The 14,735-nt window shown below is 35.5% G+C and overlaps 1 protein-coding gene across 29 annotated transcripts in view; it reads left to right on the top strand.

Annotated features, from left to right (window-relative positions):
- The window catches only part of LOC106876966 (transmembrane and coiled-coil domains protein 1), a 307,482-nt gene that overhangs the window by 175,127 nt on the left and 117,620 nt on the right, over nt 1-14,735 (top strand). For all 29 annotated transcript variants that reach the window (XM_089340109.1, XM_089340122.1, XM_089340096.1 and 26 more), the window contains one exon: nt 13,051-13,240. In XM_089340109.1, coding sequence (XP_089196235.1) covers nt 13,051-13,240 — 190 coding nt within the window. The remainder of the gene's footprint in view (nt 1-13,050; nt 13,241-14,735) is intronic.

The following is a 14,735-nucleotide window of genomic DNA, read 5'->3' on the forward strand; positions in this document are numbered from 1 at the left end:
TGTATATTTTTAGAATGACATTGCAGGGTAGGTGCAAGGAGCCAACTCTAGCCAGTTTGAACATAAAACAAGTAGAATATTTGGGCCATTTATGGCTGGTTTAAATGCTAAGGGTTAATTCTACATGACCCAGTTAAACTAGCTTAACGGAATTAGGAATAAATACCAGATGATCAGAGAATGTTATTGACCCCCAGTGCAGCATGTTATCAAAGGAAACATTGCATCTGTTATTTGCTTACAGCTATCAAAAGAAAAGCCAAACACCAACTTTTGAAAATTCCTCAGGATTTAGGCAACTTTATATCACATTTTATATAGGGTTACTGTAATTTTCAGGAAGCCAAGGGGGAAGTTTCTATGTGGATGATCAATCTACTAGAAATAACAGCCAAATTTCTTCAAATCACACACTCCTGTCTTTCAAGAACAAAAGCCACATTGAATGATGTAATTACAGTTTAACAAATGGAAGGGATGTTCACTTTGGATTGGGGTGAAATGATGACAACAACAAAAGCAGCAAGAGTATTTTCTAAGCAGGTTTAAAATTAACATTATTGTAATTTTTAATTAGTCATTGAAGGAACCTGTATGTGGTTGTTCCACTTGCAAGAAATAGCAGCCAAATCTCCTTCCAATCACACTCTACAGTCTTAAGAAAGAAGGTCACTTTGGGTATTGTGATCCTAAATGCACTATGCTTCAGAAGAAGATGGGTTAGCCATGACTGGAATGCCTTTGATGATAGTCTTACTGAACCAAGACTTGGAACTAAATAATAACAGGGCTCTAATAGTTCCATTCAATTGGTTTTACAGTCACTGTATTGAAGCTACAAATCAACCCTCATTAGTGTTGGTCACTTTCTGTAGTTACCTTTTCTTCCCTTGTCTTTTCTTTTTGCTCTTATTGCCTAACTCTAGTGTTCCAGAGAACATCCACATGGTACCAATTTTACATGGCCTGTTTTGTTGCTATTGTGAAGGTGCATCGCTCTGTGGTTAGAGCGTTGGGCTTACAATCACAAGGTAGTGAGTTTGATTCCCAGACCAGGCTGTGTGTTGTGTTCTTGAGCAAGAACCTTTACTTCATGTTGCTCCAGTTCACTCAGTTGCAGAAATGAGTTGCGACATCACTGGTGCCAAGCTGTATCGGCCCCTTTGCCTTTCCCTTGGACATTGGTGGCATAGAGAGGGGAAGCTGTTATACATGGGCAACTGCTGGTCTTCTATAAACAACTTTGCCCAGACTTGTGCCTTGGAGGGAAACTTTCTAGGTGTAATCCCATGGTCATTTATGACTGAAGGGGCTCATTTCTCATTATTCTTTGTTATTAAGCCCCAGGGAAACCCTGATCATGCAGACCTGCTATAATCAAATGAATTCTAGCTTTGATCATTCAGTTTGTTTTTATTATTATTATTATCTTGTTCAATGTGTCCTTTCTCTTTTAGATGGTAGAGTGAGATTTGACAGAGATTTGACTGCTGTTTCAAAAGGATCAAACAGTGTTATAGTCTAACTTGTTGGGTTATGTGGTTAGTTTCATGATAAATAATGCCTACACAAATCTTTTAAAACTGAAATATAACTTGTTCATTGCAGTGAAGTGTGTCATTGATTTTGAAGTTACATTCAGCAGTAAATGGTTAACTATTAGGCTAAAATGCCATATATTTAACTTCTGTTATTTTAGTTTAAATTCTGCTAGGGGTGCCTTCACTCCTCATCTCTCCTTTCATATCACACACACACACACACACACACACACATTTAGGGTGAGCCAAAAGTTACACATCAAAACATTTGATATTAATGTTGTTATTACTATTCATACTTTTGGGGTCAAAAAATCAAGTACCAGTGAAACACTGGAGTCAATGTAATCAATTAGTCCCCTCCCACCAAATTTCAGGCCTTGTGCCTGTAATCATCATTATCATCCTCATCATTTAACGTCCGCATTCCATGCTGGCATGGGTTGTTATTATTATTATTATTATTATTGTTCAGTAGTTTTATTTTTATAACGTGCTTTCACTTCACTACCAAGCGCAGCTCTGTGTGCCTTGGGTATGTGCTGTGGTTTGCTGTGATACGCTTATGGTCACTGTATTGAAAGTGTTTTGCGTAGGATGTGTGCAGTGCCCAGTAGTGCAATTTTCTGTATGTTATATATATTTGTAAGTCCTGGTGTTTTTGTTATGCATTTGTCTGAATATTTTTTTATTATACCTAAGGCACCTACTATGATAGGAATTGTTTCTGTTTTTAGATTCCACATTCGAGTTACCTCTATTTCCAGGTCTTTGTATTTTGAAAGTTTCTCCATTTCTTTTAGGGAAATGTTGTCATCTGCTGGTATTGATACATCAATTAGAAAGCATTTTTTTCCTTCATGATCTTTGACAACTATATCTGGTCTATTGGCCTTAATTTCTCTCTCTGTGTGTATTGGCATATCCCAGAGTATGGTTACTTTCTCGTTTTCTGTGGTGTATTCATCATTTTATTTACTTGATTCAATTTTAGAAAAATTGAAACATACCTTTGACAATTCTGGAGTATATTGAACTTGTATTGTGTGTAACTTTTAGCCCACCCTGTATATATATAACTATGCCATTATTAAAAAAAAAAATCATTACATGTCCCCACCTCCTTCACACCATTTTGTTACATCGTTTTTCCTTACAAATTCTACTACACAATCGAGTATAGCTGGACTTACCTGATAAGTATTGAGCTTTCTGATAAACAACAATACCTTTAGTCTCCAGAGTTTTCAAATACTAATGCTTAGATATTTTCATATCTTTTCATTTTAAATGTTGTTAGCCTGATATGATAAATCAGAAATGAAATTGTTATATATTTCATTTTGACTCATTCTTTAAATTTTACCTCACAGCATATTTGGCTAGATGACTAGGCTGTAAGGAGAGACCCAGTTCTTGTCAAAACAAATTTTATAATGAATTAAGCTTTGCTTATAATATTTAGTCCTTCCCTATCCCCATCAGTGTGGGGGCGCAATGGCCCAGTGGTTAGGACAGCAGACTCGCAGTCATAGGATCGCGGTTTCGATTCCCAGACCGGGCATAGTGAGTGTTTATTGAGTGAAAACACCTAAAAGCTCCACGAGGCTCCAGCAGGGGATGGTGGCGAACCCTGCTGTACTCTTTCACCACAACTTTCACTCACTCTTACTTCCTATTTCTGTTGTACCTGTAATTCAAAGGGTCAGCCTTGTCACACTGTGTCACGCTGAATATCCCCGAGAACTACGTTAAGGGTAGACTGTCTGTGGAGTGCTCAGCCACTTGCACTTTAATTTCACGAGCAGGCTGTTCCGTTGATCGGATCAATCAGAACCCTCGTCATCGTAAGCGACGGAGTGCCAACAGATCCCCATCAGTAAATATTATGTTATTCATAAATTTTCTAAACAACTAAACAACATAAATTTTCTAACAGCTAAATTAACATTTATGGAATAGATGTGAATTATAGGCACAGGTATGACTGTGGGGAAGCTTGTTTCCCAACCACATCGTTCTGGGTTCAGTCCCACTGTGTGGTACTTTGAGTTTGTGTCTTCTGCTATACCCTTTGGCTAACCAAAGCTTTGTGAGTGGATTTGGTAGATGGAAACTGAAAGAAGCCCATTGTGTGTGTGTGTGTGTGTGTGTGTGTGTGTGTGTGTGTGTGTGTGTGTGTGTTTGTCTCCCACCACCATTAGACAACTGGTGTTGGCGTGTTTACATCCTTGTAACTTAGCAGTTTGGCAAAAGAGACTTGTAGAATAAGTACCAGGCTTAAAAAAAAAAAAGTACCAGGGTTAATTCATTCAACAAAAACTTCTTCAAGGCAGTGCCCCAGCATGGCCACTGTCTAATGACTGAAGCGAGTAAAAGATAAATGATAAAGATAGTGAGTGGCCTATTATAAAACTGTTACCAATGATACTATTTACCACAAATTGCTATATAAAATAAGATAAATGCTTGTAAAATCACTGCAATTATCATATTGTAAGTCATCAATGATGTCTATAATTTTCCTTCCATCACTAACTACATAACTTTGGTATCTCAGTCATTCCTCATTTCATGAGTGGTGTTTTAAACACAAACTAGCCTCTGTTGTACTGGTGTGTGTATATCATATTAGTAGATATTATGTTACATTCGATTGATAAGCATTGCTACACCCAATGATAACAGGACCCCTAAGGGTCAATATAATCAGTTCTTTCTCTTTTCCTTTGCCCAAAATTAATGGCTTTGTTCATAGAGATCACATGAAGCGTTAAGGAATGGTATTTTCCATTAACCCATGAACATCTAAACTGGCCATAGAAGGCCAAAATATTCTGTTTTATGTTCAAATCAACCAGATCCTGCCTCTTGCACATACCATGCAATGTCATTTTTAAAATATACAATCACATCATTGAAATCTCAAAGCTATGACACAATGCCTGATTAATTCAAAATGATAGGAACGAAATAATCGTTACATATGACAGAGTAATCTGAATCTAAAGAGTAAACCTACTTTTTTACCTGATGACTATGTAAGTTTTTTGGGATAAATATTGGAATCCAGGCAACTTTCTTGTTGATTTGATGATGGTGTGTGTGTATGTGTACGTACAGTTTCTTGTTTATTTTGTGATACAAAACAAGAACATAATCACTGCAAGCTTGTCTGCTGGCCTTTGAAGAATATAAGGTTTTGGTATATGCTTATTTGTGTTGTGGGGTAAACAGGGATTACATTTCTGAAACATAATCCCTGCTGCCTTAAATATGAATACACTTGTGTGTGCGCACATGCATGCATTCACACACACACACACACACACACACACACACACACACACACACACACACACACACACACACACACACACACACACACACACACACACTTTCCATTATAGAAGTAAGTACACCAATTATTAGAGGAAATATGCAGTATTTGAGTAAGGTAGATGTACAGATGAAGAAATTTAGATTACTATCTGGATTAAAATTGTAGGCCTAAAAATAAGTGAATGAATTGACTGAGAAAACTTCTCTTTTATCCATTCTTTCAGTTAGATGTTAAGAATTTGTACAGTCATACTTCATTGCACTCCTATTTCAACAACCCAAATTGTATTTCATTTCTGCTAGTTTCAATTACCATGTGTTTATCAACAAATTGCTGCTAGTTTGCTGTCTAGTTATTCATGTACCTGTTATCTGGCTCACTGACAAATGCTATTCCCATCACAAATAAAGAGCCGTTTGTGCACCATATTTATTCCAGATTTGAAATATATCAATTGTCCATTGCCAATTCTATCATACTGCAATTATTTATAGGTAAATTATTTATTTGTAGTTATCATTTTGGGAGCATCTTGTAGTTATCACAAAAAAAGCCATGGCAACACAAGTAACTTTAACTGTGTGTACTTTGATTCTGTAAACTCAACATCTGCAATGCAAACAGTGAATAATGATATCTTTCCTTTACAATTTTGTGATAATGCTGTTTTTTTATCGTAGCTATGTTTGTTAGTTTTTCCTGTTTGATTTTGTTTGTACAGGTTGTTTGGTATGTGCCATTGTCAGCGTTGCAGGGTAATTGTTAGGCCTTGTATATGTCAGAAAAGATTCTGCTTTTCTTCAGATGATTATAATTATTATTTTCATGAAAACTCTCAGCTTCCTTTGCTGGCTATGGTGGAAAATGTCAGCTGTCTATGACCAGTAGACTAAGATGACATTTGTTTACTAATCATGCCTCAAGAACCCTGCTGAGAACTCTTGCATTTCCAAACAACGAGGATTTTTGTTGATGTTCTCTCTTAACATTTGTACCAATTTTTTTTGAGCCACGTTGGTAATGGAGTGCTGATACTTCCAAGCTCACCAGTCACTATTGCTACCATGACCACTCCCTTCATTACCTACAACCTGTGTATTTCCCACTTGCAATTCATCATAGTTGTTCAGTCTTTCTTCTTCTATCTCTTTGCTCATGTTGTCACCTGGACATGCTATGTCAATTATCAGGCATATTTTTTCTTTTCTGTTCACCATTACAATGTCAGGTTTTTGATGTGTAATCTGATGGTCATTATTATCATTATTATTATTATTATTATCATTATTATTATTATTATTATTATTATTATTATAATTACCTCTGCCTTAATGAAGGTGGAGGTATTGTTTTCAGTCATGTTTGTTTGTCTGTGGACTAGATATCTCAAAAACTGCTGGATGGATTTGGATGAAACTTTTAGGGACTGGCATGAACTGATTAGATTTGGGGATTGATTTGGTACTGAACAAGAATTCTGGATTATTTGTTATATTTACTTTACATGAAGTATTATGATCTTACGTTGACTTTAGAGGCTTTCTCTGATTATCTCCTTTGAAAGCACACTCATGGTTTCCACGTAAGATATGGTGGCGTTGCTGTTTACAAAGTTTTATTTTCGTTTCTCTATTATTAATTTTACTCTTGTCTCTATCTTAGTAGAAACTGATGAATCAAACTTCATAAACAAACAACAGCAAAACTGTTCGGAAATTAAATAACACTGACATATTCAGTAACAATAATAAATTTAAATTATCCTTGACAATTTTTAGTTTTACCAATTTTGAATATATCGCTCTTGTTTAACATCTCTTACCTACTTGGCAATTGCATTTCTAGTTTTGTGCACAACAATGTTGTTAAACCTCTATTAAGAGCACCGTATGCAGGTCCTTTCTGTTTTCTTTCATACACAGATAAATTTATCAGTATAGACCTTAGTGGAAGTAAAGACACTATATCAGTGGATAGACTGAAAAAGGCCTTCATAGAAAAAACTGTTCCTGTTCCCACTGCAGACGATACACATTCCATGACTACCATTGGGATTGATCAGTTACCGGACAAGGATTCTGGATTATTTTCCCGTTTTTTTTACTTAATTTTTGAGAGCAGTCAGGTTCATTTTTAGTATTCTTGTTTGTGAGAGCAGTCGAGTTTATTTTAGATATTTTCATTTTAAAAATCATCTCCGGCTAATTGTTGAGAGGACGTTGGTATTGCCTTGGACGGAGGTTTGTGCTCTCTGAGTGCTCTTATTATTATTATTATTATTATTATTATGAGTTTTTCTCCTTTCCATTTTGTTTCCATTTCTTGCTGAGTACCTTTCTGACTCTTTGGACAAAGAAACTCAGTGTATACATTGTTAAGCCATTAAACTAAACACACCACATAGTTCTTTCTCAAAATGAAATGAAGTTATGTGTAAAAAAAAATTAAAATACTGGAGTGGCTGTGTGGTAAGTAGCTTGCTTACCAACCACATGGTTCCAGGTTCAGTCCCACTGCGTGGTACCTTGGGCAAGTGTCTTCTACAATAGCCTCGGGCTAACCAAAGCCTTGTGGGTGGATTTGGTAGACGGAAACTGAAAGAAGCCCATCGTATATATGCATATATATATATATGTATGTGTGTTTGTGTGTCTGTGTTTGTTCCCCCACCATTGTTTGACAACCGATGGTGGTGTGTTTACGTCCCCGTAACTTAGCGGTTCGGCAAAAGAGACCGATAGAATAAGTACTAGGCTTCCAAAGAATAAGTCCTGGGGTTGATTTGTTTGACTAAAGGCGGTACTCCAGCATGGCCACAGTCAAATGACTGAAACAAGTAAAACAATAAAAGGAAGAATAAATGCATGGGTGGAAATCGTTCTCACATTGACAATTCTCTTCTCCTTACATGTGACATACGAGTTAAAACAATCTCTTGCACTCCTTCCAGGGATCATTCTCAAATAATTGTCAGTTTCTTTTTTTTTATCATTCCTAGTGTGCCTACAATCACTGGTATTGTAACTGCATTGTGATGCCACATTTTTTCAATTTCAATGAGCAAAACTTTATATTTTCTGACCTTGTCAAATTCTTTTGCCGAGATATTATGATTGCAAAGAATACCCATGTCGATCAACAAACAAACTTTATTGTTTTGGTATTTCACATGAATATCCAATTTATCAGCTCTAATGGTTCAGTCTGTATGTATTGGAAAGTCCCAAAGAATTGTTACATTTTCTCTCTCAGTTAAAGTCTCAGGGTGGTGATTATACCACTTGTCAGCAGTTTTGATTTTACAATGCCGGCATATTAAGCAATGTAAATATTGGCCAACTCTGTCATGTCTTGGTTTATACTCCACTGGTCCTAAGACTTTACATCCATTATTATTATTATCATCAATAGTATTCATCATCATCATCATCATTTAACATACGTTGTCCATGCTGGCATGGGTTGGATGGTTTGACCAGGGATGGCAAGCTGGAAGGCTGTGCCAAACTCTAGTCTCATTTGGCATGATTTCTATGGCTAGATGCCCTTCTTAACACCAGCCACTTAAAGAGTGTAATGGGTGCTTTTACATGCCGCTGGCACAGGTACCATTTGTGTGACATCTGCCACGACTATGATTTCACTTGGCTTGATGGGTCTTCTACTCAAGCATGGCATAATATCAAAGGTCTCGGTCATTTGTCATTGCTTCTGTGAGTCCTAACACTCAAAAGATGCTGTTCACAAGCCACTGGTATTGACCACCTTGCTTCTGTGAAACCAACGCTTGAAAGGGTGCCAGTTGCTTGACACTAGCATCAACCAAGACTACGATTTCACTTGGCATGACAGATCTTCTCAAAGGTTTCAGTCACTAGTCACTGACTTCATGAGGCCCAAAGATTGAAGATCATGCTTCACAGCCTTGTCCCATGTCTTCCTGGGTCTACCTCTACCACAGGCTCCTTATATATATATAGTTGTAATAATGAAGTCAAACTAACATTAACTTCAAAAACATCATTGCATCCTCACCAAGAATTACTGACAGTTATTAATTATTTTTATTATTCTTAAACATTCACTGCACTAGTGCTGAGGACTCCATCTTGAACGAATGTTGATCAGAACAGGTAACATAAACGACATCCACCTTGAATAATGTGTATTGATAAACATTATCTGTAGGTTTTTGAAGGTTGAAGTCAGCATTTAACTGTTTACTAAACAAAGCTAATTTCTACAATTGCTTGAGGCTAGATATCTTGCTAACCTTCAACATTTTGTTTCTGGACACTTGGTAAAGTTGTTTTGACTTATGATACATTGCATGTATTTCTTTTTTGCTGTTGTGTCTAGGTTGTTGACATATCTGTTCTTTGGTTAGTAACTTCCACTATCACATTTTCTGGTACAAACATTTCAAATGTCTATTGAACAAAATATTTTGCAAAATATTAAACACATCTTGCAATCCTGTGAAGTTTCATCAAAATTGATAAAACAATGGAGGAGGAGTTAGCTAACAACTCTGCAAACAAACACGCCCACAGACAGAATTTCCCATACATATATATATATATATATATATATACATACATATACTTACAGATATATATACATATATATATATACATACATATACATGCAGATATATATACATATTTTAGTCAAATGAATTGACACCAGTACTTATTTTTTTTAAAGCTTGGAACTTATTGTATTTTTTGCTGAACTGCTAAGTTATGGAGCTGTAAACACACCAACACGGGGTGTCAAGTGGTGACAAGGAACAAACACACACACACACACATACACATTTACAATGAGCTTCTTTCAGTTTCCACCTACCAAATTTACTCACTTAGCTTTGATCAGCTCAAGGGTATAAAAGTAGATACTTGTCCAAGTCATTGCACATTGGGACTGAACCCAGAACCATGTGGTTGGGAAGCAAACATCTTGCCACACAGCCACACCTGTACCTATAATTGATTATGATTTTAGCTTTGATTTAAAAGACAAGATGGTCATGGCTAGAATGTCATTTATTATGTAGGCCTACTTAATCAGAGCTGACCTGGAGATAAACAACAATATTTGAAATCCTACTCTTTAAAACACTTTTTTACATGAACAAATACAAATAAATAATAAATTTAAGTGATAATAGTAATTGTTTCTAACTTCATTGACTGAAGATAGCAGATTAAAGTATCTTGCCTAAGGATAAAGTGCAGCACTGTCAGTAGACAATGAGTGAACTAGATTAGTGTATGAGAAATTTTGTCCTGAGAAACATTGTATAAATAGTTAGTGAGCCTAATGATGTTCTTTGTATTAAGAACATTTTTGAACGTTTTTATTTTATTTTATTTCTCCTCTTAAAAAGATTGTATAAATGATTACTATTAAAAAGGGAATTTTGCAAAAAGAACATTCTGGCATTTTATCAAATCAGAAAGCCAATATATTCTGATGTTATTGGCAAAGAAACACAACACAAAATCAAGGGCCTACTAATGCTAATGGTGGGGACAGAGATACTTTGCACAGAGTTTGGGAAATGCATCTTGGTTGCAGACATATTTAAATTGAATATTTTTATGAACTTTTTTTTCATGTCTTAGTCAGAGGAGAAAGAGCAATTTCCATATTTTGAAGGACTTTCAGGACTTGTAGGGGAGGTAAAGGAAACCCATGACTTGTGAGTTGTTACAGTGGCAAGCAGCACTTATCTAAATATCTCCAGACCAGAGACCCTGTATGAATGTTTGTTATAGATTGGACTTAACCATTTAGCATTCAGATTACTCTGTCAAATGTATTGCTTATTTATTCACATAGTTTTCAGTTAGTCATGCATTATCTTGTAGCTTCAAGATTTCAATGGTGTGTTTGTATATTTTGAGAATGTCACAGTAGGGTTGGCATGGGAAGTTGGATCTGGTCAGTTTTAGCATAAAACATGCTAATATTTGGCCAGATGTAGCCAGTTTAAATGCTAAAGTGTTAAAGTACCCAAGAGCCAAAAAAAACGACAATGTTAAACTGGGCACCCACTCTAACCAAAACTGTTTAAAATTTAAGTTTGTTTTGGTATCTGTATCAAATAGATATAAACCTTGTGAGTCATAAGAGACATTGTAAAGATATCTGTAAAGTAAGATAAGTTTGTATGTTATTGTGTAGCCTTATATCAGTGAAAACTTTTAATCCTGCTTGCACACCTATACAGAAATATTTTACAATGTTTGTATTGTTGCTTGGCTTTTCTTACTGTGCTTATATCAGGCCATTAAGAATGAAATGTCCAATTTTCAGCTGAAAGTTTATTTTACTTTATCTCAACAAAAAAGCAATGCAGTTAATCAAAGTATACACCTAAATTATCAACACAATTTTGCTATTTTGTCAGTAGCTTACTTATGCCGGCAGTGAAGAATTCTGGAGAGTAAGAGGTGATGAAATCACAAAAGGCTGTTTTTGCATTTTCAAATTTGAAGTTATTTCCTTGCAAAAAGTTGTCTAATGCTTGGAAAATGTGATTGTCAGTTGGTGCAAGGTCTGGTGAATATGTGGATGACAGAGTATTTCCAAGTTCAGTTCCTGTAATTTGAGTAGCATTCTTTGTGAAACATGTGGTCGAGCATTGTCTTGCAAGAGAATTGGCCTGTCTCTATTGATCAATCTTAGTTGTTTAATTGCAAGTTCACTCTAACTGGTTGATGCATACATCCACTGTAATTGACTTACCAAGTCTCATGAAGCTGTAGTGAATGACGCCAGTGCTGGACTACCAAACAGACACCATTAGCTTCTTTTGGTGAATATTCTTTTTTGGATTGTTTTGGCACCTTGTCTCTATCCAACCACCATGCAGAATGCTTGCTATTGTTGAAGAGAATCCATTCATCACACAACAATACGGTGCAAAAATGGTTCGCTTTTATGCCATGACAGCAAAGAACAGCAAGTTTCAAGACGATGTGTCATCTGAGGCTCGTTTATTTCATGTGGTGCCCACTTGTCCAGCTTCTTTACCTTGCCGATTTGTTTCAGATGGTCCAATACTGTTGGAATGAAAACATCAAACCTTGCTGCTAACTCATGTGTAGATTGAGATGTATCCGCTTCCACTACAGTTTCCAGCTCATCATTATCCACCTTGGTCTCAGGTCTACCACAGGGCTGATTTTCAAGAGTAAAGTCACCAAACCAGAACTTCTCAAACCATCGATGTACCATGCACTCATTTGCCACATCTTCACCAAACACCTCATTGATGTTTCGAGCTGTCTGGGATGCATTGGTTCCACAATGGAACTCATATTCATAAACAACACAAATCTTTGAACTATCCATAGGTTCACAAAAATTGATTTACAAGAGAAGACTCACAATATAATCAGACACCATGAATTGCATTTCGAAAAGTGATGTAATTCTTCAAAGTGATGTAAGACAAAGAATTGTCAGGATAAAACAGAGTTAATGACTGTCAAACTTGGTGCATAAGAAAATCGGACATTTCATTCTTAATGACCTGATACATAGTATTTGCAACTCCATTGAAGTTGTATGAACATCTAATCATGACAAAGCTATTAATTCCTGACCAGAAATATATAGGATGAATAGAAATGTAATAATCGGTGAACATTTAACAGAAATCATATATGAAACATATTGATTTAACTAAACATTTGAAAAATATCGATTCTAATAATGAATATATTAATAAGCAAAATTATTTTTCATTATTACTGTATGAATTTTCAATGAAGATGAGTTTATTCTTTCTGTATATCATTGTTTTTTTTTTTTCAGAATGAAATTAAGAAAATCATTTGAAATATCATTTTAATGATTTACAAGCTAAATCTTTTTAAATCTTGACAAAAAGAAATCTGTATTTCTTATTTTTTGCAGCATTTTCCTCAATTCTAATTTTGTCAATATTTAGTGAGCTTTAGCGACTTGTCATGTAAATTGGATACACTAGGAAAATCACTGCTGACATTTTATCTTTACCTGTGATGTAATCATGTCCCACACTTTATTCCAGACCCTTTTTTATCAAGGACACTATGTATTAATACTGTTAAATAAAACCTTGATCTCGCTTCTTTATTCTTCTAACTCTCTTTTTCTCTCTCTTTGTAGGAAAAAATCAGAAAATACAAAAATTACACCTCTAAAAAATATAAAGAAAAGTTCAAAAAGTCCAAACTTGCCTAAAAAACACACTCCAGAAAATGTTGGTTCCGGGGCCAAACCAAAAAGTGTGACATCACTTCAACCAGATACAGATGTTCACCAGTATCTTTCCCATAGTGCCGAAGAGCTTGATAACGTGAGTCAGTCAATGTTTTACTATATCTTCACCACACAGTTTGTCTTACAACATTACATGAAGCAATCATCAAATTCAACTTTTATAAAATCAACTCATTTGGGATTATATTTTGTCTCCATAATACAAAAACCATTCAGTTTAAGCTGTTCATATTTAAATTAAAAACTTTCATTACGATTTTACATAAAACCTTTTGTTAGTTATCACTGTTAATTAACTGTTTTTTATGCCAACCCACCTGGGACCATTACAATTGAATCCAAGATGCAAAGCAGCTCATTTTTAAATGTTCTACATTCAAATGAAAATCTTTCATTGTTATTTTATGTAAGAATTTCCATGAAGGTCAACTTTGCCTTTCATCCTTTTGATGTTGATAAAATAAGTATCAGTTGAGCACTGGGGCCAATGTAACTGACTTACCCCCACTCATGAAACTGCTGTCAAAATTTGAAACCATTATTTTATGTAAGAATCTGTTTGATAATTTGTTATGAACTCTAGCTTCAAAATGAGTTATTTTTACTAAATCTCTCCAAATTTATCATTATTATTTTTATTTTTCCCCCACCTAAATAAAGTAGAACACAGTGTGTATTTCAATAGAAATATGATCACAAAAGTGTTAAATGAAGTTTAAATTTTATAAACTTCATCCAGTGGCATTTTGTGTTCATGCATATGGATTTATGAGCAGTCAGTTTGTAGTTTATCATCATTTGCAGTATAAAGATATCAAGCAAAAACCATGGATATAGGCATAGCTGTGTGATAAAAAATGTTTGCTTTGTAATCACCTGATTCCAGGTTCAATCCCACTCCATATTGGCTTTGACTACTGTCTTCTGTCATAGTTTCAGACCACCACAATACTCTGTGACTGAAATTAGGCAGATGGAAACTGTGAAGAAGCCCATCAGATGAGCTGTACCCTTTTTTTTTTGTTTGTTTAACACTACCACATGGCCCTTTGGTGCTTTAAACAGACTCCATTCTGTTACAAGCTTTCACACCAGGGGCCAGTGTGAGGATAATTTGATATCTTGGTGTACTGCTTCCTACAACAACAACCCATGTTTATTCCACCCAACACAAAGGTCATGTGAGCCACCTTTCCTTCCCTGGTGAAGCCATAAAAATAGGTATTTTAGAAATATATACATGAAAAATATGTGCAAGAATAGATTTCTTGTCCTTTCTATGTTATTGTATGGTAGTAAGAAACTCTCAAGAGAGCTGAACAGTAGAAGGTTTTCAGAGATGAAACCCTCTCGGGCAAGTGTTTTGGCCCTTCTTACACTTTAAGGGCTTGGGTTGCACCCAGGTCATGACTCCTGGGACCCCTTTTGCTGACACGTTTTAGCCACTGGGATATTGGATAATTGTAAATTTAAACCACTTGGAGACGTCATTTAGTTGGAACTCCTCTCAGTTGACTCAAATTTATACTTGAAAAATTATGAGTAAGAATTGATTTCTAGTCCTTGCTATG

Source organism: Octopus bimaculoides, chromosome 23 (genome assembly GCF_046866305.1).
Source record: "Octopus bimaculoides isolate indiv1 chromosome 23, ASM4686630v1, whole genome shotgun sequence".
NCBI lineage: Eukaryota > Metazoa > Mollusca > Cephalopoda > Octopoda > Octopodidae > Octopus > Octopus bimaculoides.